This window comes from Cetorhinus maximus, chromosome 19, assembly GCF_964194155.1.
Source record: "Cetorhinus maximus chromosome 19, sCetMax3.hap1.1, whole genome shotgun sequence".
NCBI classification, from domain to species: domain Eukaryota; kingdom Metazoa; phylum Chordata; class Chondrichthyes; order Lamniformes; family Cetorhinidae; genus Cetorhinus; species Cetorhinus maximus.
Genome location: NC_135897.1, coordinates 91,785,815 through 91,805,295, shown reverse-complemented (window position 1 = coordinate 91,805,295; position 19,481 = coordinate 91,785,815). Strand labels below are relative to the sequence as shown.

At 45.5% G+C, this 19,481-nt stretch overlaps 2 protein-coding genes across 4 annotated transcripts in view; one reads left to right on the top strand and one right to left on the bottom strand.

Moving 5' to 3' along the window:
• The window catches only part of LOC144694035 (organic solute transporter subunit alpha-like), a 33,263-nt gene extending 30,247 nt beyond the window's left edge, over positions 1 to 3,016 (top strand). The window contains exons 8-9 of the mRNA XM_078564383.1: positions 70 to 175; positions 2,688 to 3,016. Coding sequence (XP_078420509.1) covers positions 70 to 175; positions 2,688 to 2,887 — 306 coding nt within the window. The 3' untranslated portion in view covers positions 2,888 to 3,016. The remainder of the gene's footprint in view (positions 1 to 69; positions 176 to 2,687) is intronic.
• Positions 3,017 to 8,623: 5,607 nt separating this feature from the next.
• LOC144694033 (choline-phosphate cytidylyltransferase A-like) overlaps positions 8,624 to 19,481 on the bottom strand; it is a 56,691-nt gene continuing 45,833 nt past the window's right edge. For 2 of the 3 annotated variants that reach the window (XM_078564380.1, XM_078564379.1), the window contains exons 7-9: positions 18,860 to 19,002; positions 17,625 to 17,813; positions 8,624 to 13,522 (exon numbers count right to left, since the gene is read on the bottom strand). In XM_078564380.1, the coding sequence (XP_078420506.1) occupies positions 13,325 to 13,522; positions 17,625 to 17,813; positions 18,860 to 19,002 (530 nt within the window). In that variant the 3' untranslated portion in view covers positions 8,624 to 13,324. The remainder of the gene's footprint in view (positions 13,523 to 17,624; positions 17,814 to 18,859; positions 19,003 to 19,481) is intronic. The other variant, XM_078564382.1, reaches the window with a different exon arrangement.

Below are 19,481 nucleotides of genomic sequence, written 5' to 3'. Positions count from 1 at the left end.
GCTCCTTCCAAAGAACTCATTATTTCCAAAACCTTTTGTGACACTCTTTACCTTTCTTGCATTTCTCAGGCGATTTTGATCCTGTCCTCACTGCAGAATTCTATCATTGAAATGCTGGCAGGCGCTGGGAGCATCAGCTGCGCTCCTCCATACTCTGCAAGGACCAGAGGCGAACGTATGTAATGCAAGCTGGAATACAACAGCTACCTTGGAGGGCGGTGGGGCTGGTGAGGGGGAAGGATGGGGGGTATGTGTGTAGTGACATCTAGTGAACTCCTGGCCAGAACTTCAAATTCCACCTGTCAAACTTCAGCTGCTCCGAAACTCTGCTGCTGCTAAGCTAATTTGCACCAAGCCCCATTCACCCATCACACACTGTGCTCACTGACCTACATTGGTTTCCAGAACCACAATGCCTCCATGTGAAAATTCACCTTCTTTGTTTTCAGATCTTTCCATGGTCCTGTCCTTCCTCACGGCTGTAACCTCCTCAAGGCCCACAACCTTCCGAGATCTCAGCAACCACCAAATCTGGCCTCATGCTCATCCCCGATTTCTACCGTTCCAGCATTGGTGGCTGTGCCTTCAGCTGCCTGGGTTTTAAACTCTAACATTCCCTCCCTAAACGTCTTCTCCCCACCTCCCTCCTTCCTCCCTTAAGACACTCCTTAAAACTTACTCCTTTGACCAAGCTTTTGGTCATCCATCCAAACATCCTGTACTGTCACGGTGTCAAATTTTGATTGATAATGAACCTGTGATGCATCTTGGGACATTTTACTATGATAAAGGCGCCAAATAAATGCAAGTTGTTGTTGAGAGCTTCTGGCACCCACAGAATCCATCCCTTCCAAGTTGCGATTCATCATGTGGGCCCCTGGATAGTTGGGATGTTATTCAATTACGTTGGGGGTAGTGGGGCTGTTAGAGGCTCACAGCCAGGAACATTCCTGTCCCCGTTGCTCATTTCTACAGGAAATCTCCCCACCTTTGGTCCCCGGACAGTATTAAGAAGAATGAACACTGGTTGACTCCCATCCCCCTCCCTGCCCATGGCCCTTAACCTCCCCCTCCCCACACTACACACACCCCACCCAAAACTCCAACCCAGGGTCAATTGTAGCTCCTCCCTATTGAAACCAAGTTAGCTGAGCAGAGACCAGGGCTCAAACCCGGGGCATTGTGCTCCATCCACTTCAGTGCATTAAATAGATCACTTTATGGAGTGAGACTCAATAGGCAGCTCACTCCAGTTTGGGGTAACAGGTGTGTTAGGAACATTACAAACAGGAAGAGGTCATTCAATTGGATCATGGCTGATCTATACCTTCAGCCCATTTACTCACCTTGGTGCCGTAACCCTTAAATAACATACATTTGCCTGGAAGTTTCCAATTGACCACACCTCCGTTCCAAAAACAGTCTGTAGAGCTTGGAGATGAGCATTCCAGAATTCCACTACCCTTTGTGAAGAAACAGTTCCTGTCGTCATGCCTGGTTCTTTAAGCTTCTCAATTCTCCCACCAGAGGAAATAGTTTCTCTCTGCTAACCCTCTAATCATGAGGAAAATGCCAGAGTGGTAATGAGGTTTGGGACTGAAAATTATTTACTCTGCACCTTGCTATGCTTGGTCCTTGAAATAAGTTCCAACATTCCACCCACCCTCCCCTCCCCCCCTTGTATCAAAACCATTTACCTCAAACAAATAAAGATCACAGTAGACCAGGAGAGCGGCCCTTCTCCAGACCGAGCACACACCAGCGTCTTTAACGTATTTGTAAACGTTTACATTTCCTGTAGAGGAATACGAGATGTCATCATCTGTCCTATCGTATCATTAAATTAAAAAGGATAATAGAATGTTAGCCTTTATCTCAAGGGGCTGAAATACAGCTCCTCAGACCCCATTTGGAGTCAGTGTGTTCGGTGACCGGGGAGATGGTGGTGTAGTGGTAATGTTGCTGAAGTAGTAATGCAGAGGCCCAGGCTAATGCGCTAGGGACATGGGTTCAAATCCCACCATGGTAGCTGGTGGTGGAATTGAAATTCATAAATCTGGAATATAAACCTAGTCGACCATGACAATTATTGATTGCTGTAAAAACCCAACGGGTTCACAAATGCCCCCCTAGGGAAGGAAATCTGCCATTCTTATCTGGCCTACATGTGACTCCAGACCCCACAGCAATGTGGCGGACTCTTAACTGCCCTCTGAAATGGCCTAGAAAGCCACTCAGTTCATGGGCAAATAGGGATGGGCAACAAATGCCAGCTTTGCTGATGATGCTCACGTCTCGTTTCACTTCAGGAAGGATCGTTTGACCTCTGGTAAGGGAATTGGAACTTTTAAATTCAAGAGATCCATGCCATTCAAGGGTGGTGTGAGGAATCAATTCCTCATACAAAGAGTTGTGGAAATCTTAAACTCTCTCCCCAAACAGTTGTTGAGGCTGGGTGGCTGGGTGGAGGGAGCAAGTCAATTGATAAAAGCTGAGATTGATGGAATTTGGTTGGGTAAGAGTGTTAAGGAACATGGAACCTAGATATAGATCAGCCATGATCTAACCGAATGGCGGAATGTGCGTGAGGGGCTGAATAACCACCTCTTATTCTTCATCATCTTGAGACTAAGCTGCTTCATCATCTTGCATGGATGGTAATTCCAGAACTCTCTATTCCTTCACAGTTATGAACAACCAGCTTCTAATTATTGAGATGTTCTTTGTTGGAGTGCTCACACGAGCGTCCTACAGGAAGGAGGACGATCGGCCAGGTTATAGAGCACTGGACACAGCCCGACCCAAAGACAAGGAGAAAAGAGGTTGTCAAATGTCAACAGAAGATGCCGACAACCAGGTTACCACTTCACCTGGAGGTCTAAGATAACCAGGCACTGTAACCCGTAAACCAGCAAACTAACTAGGAGGCATTGATGACCTTAAAGTAATTTTTTTTGTTCAATTGTTTAATTATAATGTACAATTTTACATGAGTTTGCTTTGAAAGAGCACATTCTCACACTTGAGCCAGAAAGTCGTAGGTTCAATCCCCACTCTAGAGATTTGAGCACATAATCTAACCTGGCACTCCCCAGTACAGAGGGAGTGCTGAACTGTGGGAGGTGCTCTTTCGGATAGCTTTCTTTTCTTCTTGCTCCTCATATTGCAGTCAGCATAACCCCATAACCATAGAGATAAAAGCAAAAAGCTGCGGATGCTGGAAATGCAAAACAAAAACAGAAATACCTGGAAAAACTCAGCAGGTCTGGCAGCATCGGCGGAGAAAAGCACAGTTGACGTTTCGAGTCCTCATGACCCTTCAACAGAACTAAGTAAAAATAGGAAAGGGGTGAAATATAAGCTGGTTTAAGGGGTGGGGGGTTGGGACAAGAAGAGCTGGATAGAGGGCCAGTGATAGGTGGAGATAACCAAAAGATGTCACAGACAAAAGGACAAAGAGGTGTTGAAGGTGGTGATATTATCTAAAGGAATGTGCTAATTAAGGGTAGAAAGCAGGACAAGCAAGGTACAGATAATCCTAGTGGGGGTGGGGTGGGGTGAAGGAATCGAAATAGGCTAAAAGGTAGAAATAAAACAATGGATGGAAATACATTTAAAAATAATGGAAATAGGTGGGAAAAGAAAAATCTATATAAATTATTGGAAAAAACAAAAAGGAGGGGGAAAAAACGGAAAGGCGGTGGGGATGGAGGAGAGAGTTCATGATCTAAAATTGTTGAACTCAATATTCAGTCCGGAAGGGTCATCTTCTGACTAGGCACTTTCCGGACTGAATAACAATTTTAGATCATGAACTCTCTCCTCCATCCCCACTGCCTTTCCGTTTTTTCCCCCTCCTTTTTGTTTTTTCCAATAATTTATATAGATTTTTCTTTTCCCACCTATTTCCATTATTTTTAAATGTATTTCCATCCATTGTTTTATCTCTACCTTTTAGCCTATTTCGATTCCTTCACCCCACCCCCACTAGGGCTATCTGTACCCTGTTTGGCCTTCTTTGTACCCTTAATTGGCACATTCCTTTAGATATCATCACCTTCAACACCTTTGTTCTTTTGTCTGTGACATCTTCTGGTTATCTCCACCTATCACTGGCCCTCTATCCAGCTCTTCTTGTCCCAACACCCTCCCCCCCGCCCCCCTTAAACCAGCTTATATTTCACCCCTTTCCCATTTTTACTTAGTTCTGTTGAAGGGTCATGAGGACTTGAAATGTCAACTGTGCTCTTCTACGCCGATGCTGCCAGACCTGCTGAGTTTTTCCAGGTATTTCTGTTTTTGTTTTTGTAACCCCATAACCATCCTGAAATGTCATCATAAAATATTACAGCACAGTAGGAGACCATTCAGCCCATCGTGCCTATGCCAGCTCTGCTCTTTGTAAGAGGCATCCAATTAGCTGCACTCCCCCCCCCCAATTACCTCACTCTTTCCCCGTAGCCCGGCAATTTTTTCCCTTTAAGTGTTTATCCAATTCCCCTCTTGGAAGTTACTACTGAAACTGCTTCTACTACCCTTTCATGCAGCGTGTCCCAGATTATCACAACTCACTGGGGATCGTTTTTTTAAAATATTCATTCACGGGATATGGGCTTCGCTGGCTGGGCCAGCATTTATTGCTCATCCCTAGTTGCCCTTGAGAAGGTGGTGGTGAGCTGCCTTCTTGAACCATTGAAGTCCATGTGGTGTAGGTACACCCACAGTGCTGTTAGGAAGGGAGTTCCAGGATTTTGACCCAGCGACAGTGAAGGAACAGCGATATATTTCCAAGTCAAGGTGGTGAGTGGCTTGGAGGGGAACTTCCAGGTGGTGGTGTTCCCAACTGTCTGCTACCCTTGTCCTTCTAGATGGTAGTGGTCATGGGTTTGGAAGGTGCTGTCGAAGGAGCCTTGGTGAATTCCTGCAGTGCATCTTGTAGATGGTACACACTGCTGCTACTGTGTGTCGGAGGTGGAGGGAGTGAATGTTTGTGGATGTGGTGCCAATCAAGCGGGCTGCTTTGTCCTGGACAGTGTCCAGATTCTTCAGTGTTGTAGGAGCTGCACTCCTCCAGGCAAGTGGGGAGTATTCAATCACATTCCTGACTTGTGACTTGTAGATGGTGGTCAGGCTTTGGGGAGTCAGGAGGTGAGTTACTCATCGCATGATTCCGAGCCTCTGACCTGCTCTTGTAGCCACAGTATTTATATGGCTAGTCCAGTTCAGTTTCCGGTCAATGGTAACCCCCAGGATGTTGATAGTGGGGGATTCAGTGAAGGTAATGCTATTGAACATCAGGGTGCCATGGTTGGATTCTCTCTTATTGGAGGTAGTCATTGCCTGACACTTGTGTGGTGCGAATGTTACTTGCCACTTGTCAGCCCAAGCCTGGATATTGTCCAGGTCTTGCTGCATTTGGACAAGGACCACGTCAGTATCTGAGGAGTCGTGAATGGTGCTGAACATTGAGCAATCATCAGCGAACATCCCCACTTCTGACCTTACGAAGGAAGGTAGGACATTGATGAAGCAGCTGAAGATGGTTGGGACTAGGGCACTACCCTGAGGAACTCCTGGAGCTGAGATGACTGACCTCCAACGACCACAACTATCTTCCTTTGTGCTAGGTATGACTCCAACCAGCGGAGAGTTTTCCCCATTTCCCATTGACTCCAGTTTTGCCAGGGCTCCTTGATGCCACACTCGGTCAAATGCTGCCTTGATGTCAAGGGCAGTCATTCTCACCTCACCTTGGGAGTTCAGCTCTTTTACCCATGTTTGAACCAAGGCTGTAACGAGGTCAGGAGTTGAGTGGCCCTGGTGGAACCTAAACTGGGCATCAGTAAGCAGGTTATTGCTAAACAGGTGCCACTTGATAACAGTGTTGATGACCCCTTCCATTACTTTACTGATGGTGGAGAGTAGACTGATGGGGCGGTAATTGGCCTGAGTGGATTTGTGCTGCTTTTTGTGTATAGGACCTACCTGGGCAATTTTCCAGATAGCCGGGTAGATGCCAGTGTTGTAGCTGTACTGGAACAGTTTGGCTAGGGGCGCCGCAAGTTCTGGAGCAGAAGTCTTCAGTACTATTGCCGGAATGTTGTCAGGGCCCATAGCCTTTGCAGTATCCAGTGCCTTCAGCCGTTTCTTTGATATCACATGGAGTGAATCGAATTGGTTGAAGACTGGCATCTGTGATGCTGGGGACCTCCGGAGGATGCCAAGATGGATCATCCACTCGGCACTTCTGGCTGAAGATTGTTGCAAATGCTTCAGCCTTATCTTTTGCACTGATGTGCTGGGCTCCTTCATCATTGGGGATGGGAATATTTGTGGAGCCACCTCCTCCAGTGAGTTGTTTAATTGTCCACCACTATTCACGACTGGATGTGGCAGGACTGGAGAGCTTAGATCTGATCCATTGGTTGTTTGATCGCTTAGCTCTGTCTTTCACTTGCTGCTTATGCTGTTTGGCATGCAAGTAGTCCTGTGTTATAGCTTCACCAGCTTTACACCTCATAGTGCGCTGTAATATCAAGCGTTACTGTTTCCTAAGCCACGACAAATGTGAAAAGTTTGATTAAACAACCAGATCGCCCCAATTCTACCTAACTTTAAGTTAACAGAATACGAGTTCCAGGTTTGTAAACTTAGCAAGTAAATAACTGTTTATTTAACAAATTGTCTTTAACTAGTGACGAAAGAAAGAAATATGAACTGTTAACTTCTAACTCAATAACTTAAACCCTAACCCCTTCTTAAACCCCTATACACAAACATACACACAAAACATGGATTTTAAGGGTGGGGTAAAACAGTTCAATAACACCAATCTGGAGTACAGGATTAGATGGGTTGATTTTGATTGATTTCTTCCAAATTCCTTGCAGTTTGTTGTTGATGACATGAGGTGGTCTCCCAGCACTTTCAGTCTGTAGTTCACTGGTTGAAAAACTTGCTGTTCAGTGTCTCTACTGGTGATTTTTCCCCTTTTCCTCTTGACAGAGGTTTTCAGAGAAAGCAGGTTAGAGAGATGTGAGAGATTGCCAGCTAGCTATTATGGCAAAATTGCTGGAATCTTACAAACACAGGAGAGAGGGGTTTTTAGGTCTTCCCTCTTTTCAGGCTAGTTGTTGTTCTGCTTGCACTGTTACCACACAAAGCCCTGGTCACTGGTCAGGAGCCAATTAAAATACTGTCATCAGGCAGTTCCCCTTAGTGCAGAACCCCTTTCTGGCACCATCCTGTTCTCTTATGGCACCCTATGTTCCAGGATAGCAACATTGTAGATATTCCTCATCCTGCTCCAGTGAACATATCTTTCAACTGCAGCCATGGTAGTTTTTAAAGCCACAGCCCAATTTTAAAGCCACAGTCTAAGAAAAATAAAAATAGGTTCTTTTCACAGATCATAACAATCATTGTTGATTTGGACTTTAAAAATCCCATGGAAGAAATCCCAATGCAACCACCAAGACCAAAAATTGTGGTTATTCATCTCAAAGTTCTCTGTACGGCCTCACTGAGATGGATTGCTTTGTCCACATGAATGCAATTATCCTTCAAAATTATTTCATTATGAGAAGCAAATAATAGTGATAAAACATGGTGTAAATATGTCTTACCTCGTGTACCTTCTGCAGTGAAAAATACAATTTTTTACTCCCTCCTGAAATCAAAGCTCATCTCACTATTCCATGCTCTATAAACACAAGCTCCTTCTCTTTCCCGCATCCTAATATCTTGGCTCACAAGTGACAACATTTCTGTCAGCATCGCAACGTCCTGGACTCACCACCATCTGGAAGTTCCCCTCCAAGCCACTCACCATCCTGAATTGGAGATATATCGCCGTTCCTTCACTGTCGCTGGGTCAAAATCCTGGAACACCCTCCCTAACAGCACTGTGGGTGTACCTACACCACAGGGGCTGCAGTGTTTCCAGGAGGCAGCTCCCCACCACCTTCTCAAGGGTAACACAGGGTGGGCAAAAAATGCTGGTCTAGCCAGCAACACCTGCATCCTACAAATGAATTTTTAACAACTCTATTTGCCTGCAATGTGTATACTCATGGGCAGCAGTTTGAGGAACAAGAGATGTTAGTTAAGATCATTACAAATAGGAGCAGGAATAGGCCATACAGTCCATTGAGGCTACCCTGCCATTCAATAAATTAATGACTGATCTCTGGGGTAGAGAATTCCAAAGGCCATCTGAGTGAAGAAATTTCTCACCTCAGTCTGAAATGGCTGACCCTTTATCCCCTAGTTCTAGACTCTCCAGTCAGAGGAAACAGCCCCTCAGCATCCACTCTGTCAAGCCCTTTCAGCATTTTACGTTTCAACGTGATCACCTCTCATTCACCTGAATTTCAAAGAATGTAGGCCCATTATGCTCAATTTCTCCTAACAGGACAACTCTCCAACCCCCAGTTCCCCCGGGTTGGGTGTTGGGGAAAAGAGGTGGAGAGGCTCCCACCATGAGGAACTGACAGCACAGCGCCCGAGGAGCCTGTAACTCGAGCAAGTATCAAGTTCCACTGGGAGAGGAGGGGAGGAAACTTTTAACGCCGCAAATTAACACATCGGTTCGACAGGAGAGCAAAGTGACACAAGACGGAGGTTTACTTTAGTGCAGTTTAATCAGACAATTTTCCACTGTTTGACAGCTGAAGGTTGTTTTAAAAGATCAGCACAGAATCCACTTATTGACAACATGCAAGTCTGTTACAAATCTCAGTTCAGAGCCAATCTTACAGCACCTTGCACTTCAACTATTTTAAATTTAACCCCCACCCCCACCCCGCAAATCTGTTAACAAAAAATGTCTAGAAATCAAGTCACTTTTTTATGTATAAATTTAAACGATTCACGAGGATTGCCCACAGGAACAGACACATTGCATTGCATAAATAACACACAGATTCTTTACACAATACTAGGTGAGAAATTCTCCTGCCCCACTGCTGCCAACATTCAAAGGAAGGCTCATACAGTTTGGGATTCCTTATTTCACTGTAATAGTAAGACAAAGCCCTGCCCAGTTTACATTGCTGCCCACCTATGAGATGTGAATTTGGGGGGGGGGGGGGGTGTTGGGGGAGGTCAAGGGTCAGTCTGACTCAGCTAATGGCTAGGTTTTAGTGAGTGAGCTGATTGCCTGCAGCTTGGGAGCCTATTGCTTCATGACTATTGCTACCAGACCTCCTGTGTTGCATATTCCCTGGGAAACCCCTTGACAACTCTCAGTGAACAGGGAGGGTGTGACTGGGGTCCATCTCACTTTGCTCAATGAACAGTGGCCATCATTCCCCCATCCCTCTCTCCTTTCCAATTTGAGAGCTCTCACACACCTATCAAACCCAAGCTTCCCCCAAGCCCCAAAGGGGTCTCAATCCAACTGTCAGAAGCGACCCGGCGGCCATTAGTCTTGTCTTCTGCTTCTCATTCTCACTTGCTTCTCCGCACTGTAAAATGCACCGTGCTGGTTCCAGTGCATCACCGTGCTCAGGCTGTTGAGCTAGCGCTTGTGATACGAGAAACCACAAAAGGCCTGGAGTTTGGTAATGTTCTCCTGTCTCCTGACAATACAACAGCAACCGCACTTCACACAGCAGTTCAGCAACTGCAAAGTGCTTTGGGACGTCCTGAGGTCATGAAAGACGCTACATAAATGCACGCGCTACCCTTAAAGCGCCTCCAGAAACACAAGACAAAGATGACACAGAGCAAAGTGCAGATTTCAGTGCAGCCTATTTATAATCCATTGCCATTACAGTACAGCATGTAATAAAATAATAGTCACACAGTGCTCTCAATTAACCCCATTTAGAGTACGGGGGTGTTAAAAAGCCTCATTTCCTTTTTTTTCCTAAGTAAAGAGATTGTAACTTCCACAAAATTCTGGAAAAAAAAAACAGGCAAAGCACAGCTGACAGGACAATAAACATCTTTACAATCCAACTGTTCCTGGCTGTAAAGCCCTGTGTCCTGTCAGGCAGGGCTACTGTAGCACAGTGCTGATGTTACTGAACTAGGAACCCAGAAGCTTGGCCGCACAGCCCAGGGACATGGGTTGAATCCCACCATGACAGCTGGGGGATTTAAATAAATCTTGGAATAAAAAGCCATCATCAGTAACGCTGAAACTACTGGATTGTCATTAAAAACCCCATCTCTGGTTCACTAATGTCCTCTAGGGAAGGGAATCTGCCATCCTTACGTGGTCTGGTCCACATGTAGCTCCAGACCCACAGCAACGCAGTTGGCTCTTAACTGCCCTCTGCAACGGCCAACGACCAACACAGTCCACCCCGTTAACATCGGAGGTCTTGTGAAGATAGGAAGAGGCTGCCCCACAGACTAGTCAAGCAACAGCCTGACACAATCATACTCACCTTTCAGCCAATATCTACGATCCCTTTATCACCCATCCTTGGTTACGTCCTGCCCCACAGGAGCATTGCAAAGCAAAATTTGACACCGAGGTACATAAGGAGATATGAGGACAGATGACCTAAAGCTTGATCAAAGAAGTAGGTTTTAAGGAGCATCTTAAAGGAGGAAAGCGAGGAAGAGAGGGGGAGGGGTTTCGGGAGGCAGTTCCAGAGCTTAGGCCAGGAAGTTGAAGGCACGGCCACCAGTGGTGGAGTGATTAAAATAGATGTTCATGAGGCCAGAATTAGGGGAGCGCGGCGACGCTGGAGGATTGTGGGGCTGGAAGAGATTACACAGATAGGGAAGGTTCTGAAAACAAGGATGAAAACTTTAAAAATTGAGGTGTTGCTTCACTGGGAGCTAATGTAACTCAATGAGCACAAAGGGTGACAGGTGAATGGGGCTGGTTGCGAGTTAGAACACAGGCTGCAGAGTTTTGGATGACAAGCTTATGGAGAGTAGAACATGGGAGGTTGGCCAGGGGTGCACTGGAATAGTCCAGTCTGGAGCTAACAAAGGCATGGATGAAGGTTTCAGCAGTCGAACTGAGGTGGGGCGAAGTCGCACAATGTTAGAGGTGAAAACAGAAGGTCTTATTCATGGAGCAGATGTGGTCTGTAGCTTATAGGCAAGACATCAAGGTTGCAAATAGTCCCAGGCAGTGGCCAGGGAGAAGGATGGAGTTGGTAGATAGGAAATGGGGTTTGTATCAGGGTCAGAGGCAATGGCTTTGGTCTCGTCAATATTTAGATGGAGGAAATTTCTGCCCTGTAGTGATCGTCAGATAAATAGTCTGAAGGGGTTGAGGAGTGGTGGTGAGGTAGAGCTGGGTGAGACCAATGTACATGTAGAACCTGATACCATTTTCAGATGATAAAATAAAATGTCTTAAGCCATTTCACAGAAGTACGGGCCCGCAGATAGATAGGAAATAGGAGAGAGGGCAGGGATAAATCCTTGGGTGATAGCCAAACTAACAGTGTAGCAGCGAGGAGTCATTAGGGATGGGCAAAAATGCTGGTCTTGCTAATGACGCCCATACTCTGCGAATGAATAAAGAAAAAGAGTGTTTATGACCGCTACGCTCTCAGCTTGCTAGCTTGGAGCATTTGCGATTTATGATGTTCAGTAATCACTTGTACCTCTGGCAAAGTGTCTTTTTTATTTAAAAAAAAACTGAAAGCAGGACTTGCTGGAAACATACAGTTCAGTCAACATCAGAGGGAAGACAGAGTAAGGTTTCGATTAAACATCATCAGTCCTGATGAAGGGGCTATGCCCAGAACGCTAACCTGATTTTTCTCTTACAGGCACTGGGTGGGCCTGCTGTGCATTTACAGGATGTTTTTCCTTACTTATTTCAATCTCCTTTCTTAAGTTAAGTTCCTCAAAGGGACTGGACGAGTTCAGAATAGAGCCCTGTTACATACCAGTCTGAATGCATCTGGATTCGTCTGCAATCATGCATAAGTGTGCATCCAGTGTATAGAACATATAGACGATATACACACTCCTCAGCTAGCAATGCACAGACATGTACATCATATGCACTAATCTGTACCAACGGGATTCCCAAAGTTATTTCAATTCAGTCCTTAACCCTAATGGCTCTGAGCAGCACAGTCATTAAAAAGAGTGTGATCTCTCCATTTAAGTTGTACAGTACAAGTGAAATCCAGTGAGAGCTCCACCTCAAGCAGGTTCTATGCTTCCCAAGCACAAAAAGGATTGATTATACACCAAGGTGACTCAAAAGTTAAAACTGTTAAGTGCCAGGGAATGATAGTGGTGGTAGCGAGTTAGGTGATAGTGAGTTACAGCGCAAACTTATCCAGTGACTCACTGCCATGCTGAACAAGTGCAAACTCTACGTGAAACAGAGCGGGCAAGCATAGCACCCAGTTCTCTGTCCTTTAACCCACTGGGGAGTCTGCCTTGGCACACAGTGCCCCAAAACCCCATTTGTCACTGACCAATCATGGTCACTGTCTATGCTCATGTGCAAGGCAAAACATTAAAAAAAAAATATACGGGAAGAGGATCACACTGGTTGTATGACTAGGGGGGCAGGGGGGTGGTTTCGGTAAAAATCCCCACCTTCTAAACTAAGCAGCAGCTGGTGTTCAAGATATATCTACCACCCCCAATTCAGTCTTGTCTCCTCCAGTGCATCACTGGGAGCTGAACTGGTATCACCCCCACTCCTAGTCACCTCTGGTTTTAGTCCAGGCCACAGCAGCTGAGTGGCACTCTGAGCCAGCACAACGAGATTGGACATGAGACACGGAGGGGGGTGGGTGGTGGTGGAAACAGGTGGAGCTGGAGAAGCCGGTAATTCAGTACAAATAATGGGCACCTTCCAACCCCTCCACGATTGGGAATACTGTTCAACTGGCTGCAGGCAGAGGAGGGAGGGGGCCTGAGGGTGGACACAAGACGCCCTCCCCAATTCTTTTAGTCACCAAATTGGGGTGAGTGTGCATTTCTAGCCTTATCCGTGAGAATACACATTAAGCTTTGATGCGCAAGTTCCAACTGTACTCAGATACCACACAAGGCCTTGAATATAAAAGAAAGTCAGTTTTTTCCCTGTGATCTTTTCAAAGTGTTTCTTTTAAATTAGTTTAATTTGCTAAAAAGAAAAAAAAAAGTTTACATCGCTTGAGCCGTTTCCCTGTGGAAAATGATTTGCTTTTAATGTTTTAATTCCAAAGTCCAACTTGACCCAATTTGTTTGAGCTTCTTTTCTGCGAATGTCGGAGAGAGAGAGAGTGATACTTGCCTCGAGCCTGTGGTCCTTGTAGATCATAGGCAATTGATAGATAGAATTGGAGGGGAAAGGTGTTGGGGGCTGAACAAAGAATCCGGGAGAGAACGAGCAGGAGCTTTACTCCGAATCGTCGTCGCTGATGTCATAACCAGCCGTGTCCGACTCTGGTTTTGGTGAGCAGGGTGGCGAGGTCTTGGAAAACGGCCATCGGAAGGTGGGCGAGGGCGAACGCTCCCGGGCGGGACTGTTGCTCGGACTCTGTTTCGGGGTGATCGCTTGTAGCATTCGACCTTTACCCTCTTTTAGCATGTGTTTCTGTTTCACGGGTGGGGCAACGGAAAACAAAAAATAACAGAAATTTGTAAATCTACCTGGGTTCGTGATTGCCCCCCCTCCAGCAGAAAGCTGCATTTATATAGCATCTTTAAAGAGCATCAGAAATAGGAACAGGGTGGCCCCCTTCAGCCTGTTCCACCATTCAATAAAATCATGGCTGATCTACCAAAACTCCACTCTCCCGCCCTATCGCTCGAATCGCTTAAATGCCCCGAAACCTATTGTTGTTTGTATTGAGTATAGGCAAATGACTGAGCAACCAGCGCTTTCTGGGGTACAGACTTCCAAATTTCCATTTAGTCTAGTCAAAAAACATCTCAAGGTACTTCACAGGGGCATTACCAAACAAAATTTGACACGAAACCGCATAAGGAGATATTAAGACAGGTGAGGGAGGGATAGGATTGTAGGGTCAAGGCAACTGAAGACACAGCGGTCAATGGTGCAGTGATTAAAACCGGGGTTGCACAAGGTGCCAGATTTAGAGGAATGCAGAGACCTTGGAGGGTTGGAAAAGGTTAAAGAGATAGGGAGGGGCTGAGGCTTATGGGGCCTTTGAACAGGAGGATGAGAATTTTAAAATAAGAACATTGGAGGAGTAGGACATTCAGCCCACTGAGCCTGCTCCACTATTCAAACAGACCATCGCTATCATCTATCTCTGCCTCATTTTTCCCCACTACCCCCCTGCTACAATGGAGGCGTGGCTGGGCCATTAGCAGTCAGCGAGCACAGGAAAGATGCCGCGCTCGAGACTAGCTTACACTGCATGGGGTGAGGTGTTGGGTACATGCTTAATACTCACCTCACCCCACACCTTCTCCCTGGGAGAGGTGGGGATTCCCTGCTGGGGTGAGATTATAGACATGTACACTGTAATCAGACAGCTCACCCCTATGGTTTTTAATAGCCCTACTTTATTTCTCCCATTGAGATACCACTACCATGTCCTCCTAACCTTGTTCTTTAATACATCCTGCTCCAACTCTAGTTACTCACAATCAGAGAAGCATCACGTTCCCTGTGGCTACTATCACTCACGGACTGTGTCTCGGTCCCAGTTATATTCTCTGCCTCCATGCCAAACTCTTCTGTTCTTTCTACACTGTATTGGACAATGCCTACATGTCTTAGTTCTCATTAGCTTTTCAGATTCACAGGTTTTCTTGCTGCCTTAGTCCCATCTCACACCCCCCCCAAGTTCTCTCAGCAACCAGTTTCATTCCCTACCTCTGGTTGTACAGCCATGACAGCTGTGGCTTAGTAGGAAGCACTCTCTTCCCTAAACCTCCAGAGGGACTCGAGCACAAAATCAAGGCTCTCACTTCAATGCTGTACTCAGGGAGTGCTGCACTGTCAGAGGTGCAGTCTGTCGGTTGTGGGTTAAACCAAATTTGATAAACCAGATCCACAGAATCTTTTATGTCTGCCCTTTCAAGTGGACATAAAAGATCCCGTGGCTATTAATTCGAAGAAGAGCAGGGGAGTTCTTTCTGGTGTCCTGGACCAATATTTATCCCTTAAACATACGAACATACAAAATGGGAGAAGTAGGCCATTCGGCCCCTTGAGCCTGCTCTGCCATCCAATAAGGTCATGGCTGATGTGTTTGTGTTTCGAGTTCCACATTCCCATCTACCCCCGATAACCTTTGATTCCCTTGCCTAACAAGAATCTATCCACCTTAAAAATATTCAATGACCCCACCTCCACCGCCTTCTGAGGCAGAGAGTTCCAAAGTCGCACAACCCTCGAAAAAATTTCTCCTCATCTCTGGGCTACAAGGGTGACCTCTAATTTTAAAACAGTGCCCCCTAGTTCTGGACTCACCCACAAGAGGAAGCATCCTTTCCACGTCCACCTTGTCAAGGCCGTTCAGGATTTTGTATACTTCAATCAAGTCACCCCTCATTCTTCTAAACTCCAGTGGAAACAAGCCCAGCCTGTTCAACCTATCCTATAGAAAAATAGGTTGCTATCCAACAAACATCGCTAAGAATTAGGTTACCACATTGCTGATCGTGGGATCTTGCTGTGTGCAAATTGGCTGCCAATTACAACAGTTACATTACAACAGTGACTACACTTCAAAAGTGCTTCACCAGCTGTAAAGTGCTTTGGGACATCCTGAGGTGGTGAAAGGTGCTATATAAATGCAAGTCTTCTCCTCCCATTCAGTTCTAGCACCTTCTTCCCTTGAGATTAATGGAGAGTCAAACTTTGCACCTTCCCATTAGAACCAGGCGCCCTTATTGGGCAGCATCTCACCACAAACGCAACTTCATTCTGGCCGCGTTGGTTGTTCACGAGTCAATTGTGTGTGGGTCAGCTCACCAGCCATACATCCTCAACTTGTAATTATATGGAGAAAATAAATATCCCACAGCAGTTAAAGGACTTGTGTCTCTCAGGTGCTCCCTTTAAGCGAACATAGTGACCATAATTCACAAGCAATTGGGTTTATAGCATTTTGGGAGACCCGAGGTGAACAATGCTATATAAATTCAAGTTCTCTCTCTCTCTCATTCTGGCTTTTATTCTTCCTTTTAATGATGATTCCTTTCAGTACACTGCTGTCCCCTTCATCTGGTGGTATTAGCAAAAAAAATCTAATTCACCCTATATTAGCCCTTTTAAATTTCTCCTGCCTAATGAAGTACAATTTACTCATCCACTCCTGTCTCGGGTCAACTGCTCCAGCTGGGGTTCTACTTGTTTGGGGAGAGCTTAGCAGAGTAATGCCCAGCCCTTCTGCATTGTTTTAAAATATGAAACAAAAATTGCAAATGATTATACTTTCATGCTCCTAGCTTCTAACAAAGTAAATCTCCCACTATATATCTATCCTGGCTGTCGGGTTTCCTGAATCCCCGTGTGTAGGGGTAAAGTTTACCAGACCAACTGGACACCTTCAGAATGTCTGGGGCCTGGAGTTAGGTTTCTTATGGCTAATTAATGAATAAACTACACCCCCTCTAATGGCTAATGAATAACCTGCCCCCCCTCTAATGGCTAATGAATAAACTACCCCCCCTCTAACAGCTAATGAATAAACTACCCCCACTCTAATGGCTAATGAATAAACTACCCTCCTCTAATGGCTAATGAATAAACTACCCCCCTCTAATGGCTAATGAATAAACTACCCCCACTCTAATGGCTAATGAATAAACCACCCCCCCTCTAATGGCTAATGAATAAACTACCCCCCCTCTAATGGCTAATGAATAAACTACCCCCCCTCTAATGGCTAATGAATAAACTACCCCCCCTCTAATGGCTAATGAATAAACCACCCCCCCTCTAATGGCTAATGAATAAACCGCCCCCCCCTCTAATGGCTAATGAATAAACTGCCCCCCCTCTAATGGCTAATGAATAAACTACCCCCCCTCTAATGGCTAATGAATAAACTACCCCCCCTCTAATGGCTAATGAATAAACTGCTCCCCTCTAATGGCTAATGAATAAACCACCCCCCCTCTAATGGCTAATGAATGAACTGCCCCCCCTCTAATGGCTAACGAATAAACTACCCCCCCTCTAATGGCTAATGAATAAACTGCTCCCCCTCTAATGGCTAATGAATAAACCACCCCCCCTCTAATGGCTAATGAATAAACTACCCCCCCTCTAATGGCTAATGAATAAACTACCCCCCTCTAATGGCTAATGAATAAACTACCCCCCTCTAATGGCTAATGAATAAACTACCCCCCCTCTAATGGCTAATGAATAAACTACCCCCCCTCTAATGACTAATGAATAAACTGTCCCCCTCTAATGGCTAATGAATAAACTACCCCCCCTCTAATGGCTAATGAATAAACTACCCCCCCTCTAATGGCTAATGAATGAACTGCCCCCCCTCTAATGGCTAATGAATAAACTATCCCCCTCTAATGGCTAATTAATAAACTACCCCCCCTCTAATGGCTAATGAATAAACTGCCCCCCTCTAATGACTAATGAATAAACTACCCCCCCTCTAATGGCTAATGAATAAACCACCCCCCCTCTCAAGCTTTCAATCACTTTTACTTCTATTATCGAACTGCCCTGTTTATTGTGAAGTGCTCACCAAGGCTCCCTCTGGACCAAACATCTCCAGGAAGTTTCCGATGAATTCTCTGGACTTCTCCTCCCATTTCTGAATCAGGTCGATGCTCTTCTCCTCAACCTTCTGGACAAACTCCTTCGACTTCTCTTCCACATCTTTAACCTTCTGCTTAACTTTGTCAACTCGTTCCTGCAAGTTGTATTTCTTTTCCTGGAAAGCAGAGAATGCGAGAGCGAGTGTGTAAGAGCGTGAAAGCATGAGGGAGCGCGCGAGCTGGAGTGAATGAGAGAGAGAGACAGAGAGAGAGGGCGCGCGCATGAGAGCAAGGCGAGAGGTTGTTGGTGAAGACTGTAGGAGGGCGGACGAGAGGGAGCTACTACTCCTGTTTAACTCTTGGCTGGTTTGCAACTTTCGAGAATCGCGCCTTCACTACAAATTCCCACTTATGTGAAAATTTGTGCAGTTTTGTATCTTAAGTTTCCTTTTGCCTGTGAAGTGAACCACTGCTTGCCTAACTCCAAGGTGGTCTTCACTTCCAGCCTCTTTATAGTTAGTCAACGTCAAGAGACGCTTTTTGTATGGTCATGACTGAGGTCGCTTCCTGATCTATTTTTATAGCCTCATTGCATCGGTCTCTGTTTCTGCTTTGACTGGTATATTCAATGACTGCCCTGGTGCCAGCTCGCTGCCTGCACTTGCTGATCCCTACAATTTTTTTAAAAATTCATTCATTCATGGGATGTAGGAGTCGCTGGCTAGGTCAGCATTTATTACCCATCCCTAACTGCCCTTGTTTAGAGGGCATCACAAATCACGTCACAAAGATCGAGCGCAGAGGAGGGAGGCAATTCAGCCCATCCCTTTCTCAACGGTCTTTCTAATTCTTCCTTTTCAATGTTGTATCCGGTTCTTGTTTGAATGTTACTCTTGAATCTGTTTCTACCGCCCTTTCAGCAGTGCATTCCGGACCATAACTTGCTGTGTTTAAAAAAAATTCATCTTCCCCTGGCCTTTTTTTGCCAATTATCTTAAATCTGTGTCCTCTGGCTACTGGCTCTCCCTGCCAATGGAAACAGTTTCTCCTTATTTACTCTGTTAAACCATTCTTGTTCTTACCCTCATCAGACCTGGTGATGTTTTGCAGCCAAACACTGAAGTTAAAAACCGACAGCGCCGAAGCCTAAAATGGGCCATGAAACACAGGAAACCAAACTCGCAGCCCCTTAGCTCCACGAATGACTGTAGTCATCACTTACGTTTATAAAGCTGACATTGAGCTCTTTGGCAGTGTAACCACGCTGCAGATTTCTACGCGCGTATACGTCATAATCCCGCACGATTCTGGTAATGATATCTGATGTGGAGATTCCTTCTGTTCTCTGAGTTGGGGCAAACATGCCTGTAAGTCACACACAGTAGAGGGGTGTTTATGAGATTATCTAGTCTTAAAATACTCTCTGGAGCTAGTTTGTAAAATTCCTTTCAAGACCTCAGCCGATGATATGTTGTCACTGCTGTAAAGCAGGAAACTCAGTAGACAATTTGCACACAGCAAGCTCCCAAAAACAGTAAATGCGATGTTAATCAGAATTTAATGAACTCCACTTGACAACAAATGAACTGAGGTCTTTAATAGAAAATGAGGGTGCAGTCTGTTAGACACAACAAGTGCTTGTTGTGGAAGAATGAGTCCAAAGGCAGTTGGCCACGATCACATTTTGCTTTCTTAATGTCACCATTAGCACCTCATTTAGTCAGTACCACCACCAATAACAACTCTTTGACCTCTTGTTTATGACATCTTTTGCAATCTCTCCTTTGCCTCCACCTATCGCTGGCCTTCTATCCAGCTTCACCGGTTCCAACCCCCATTAATCA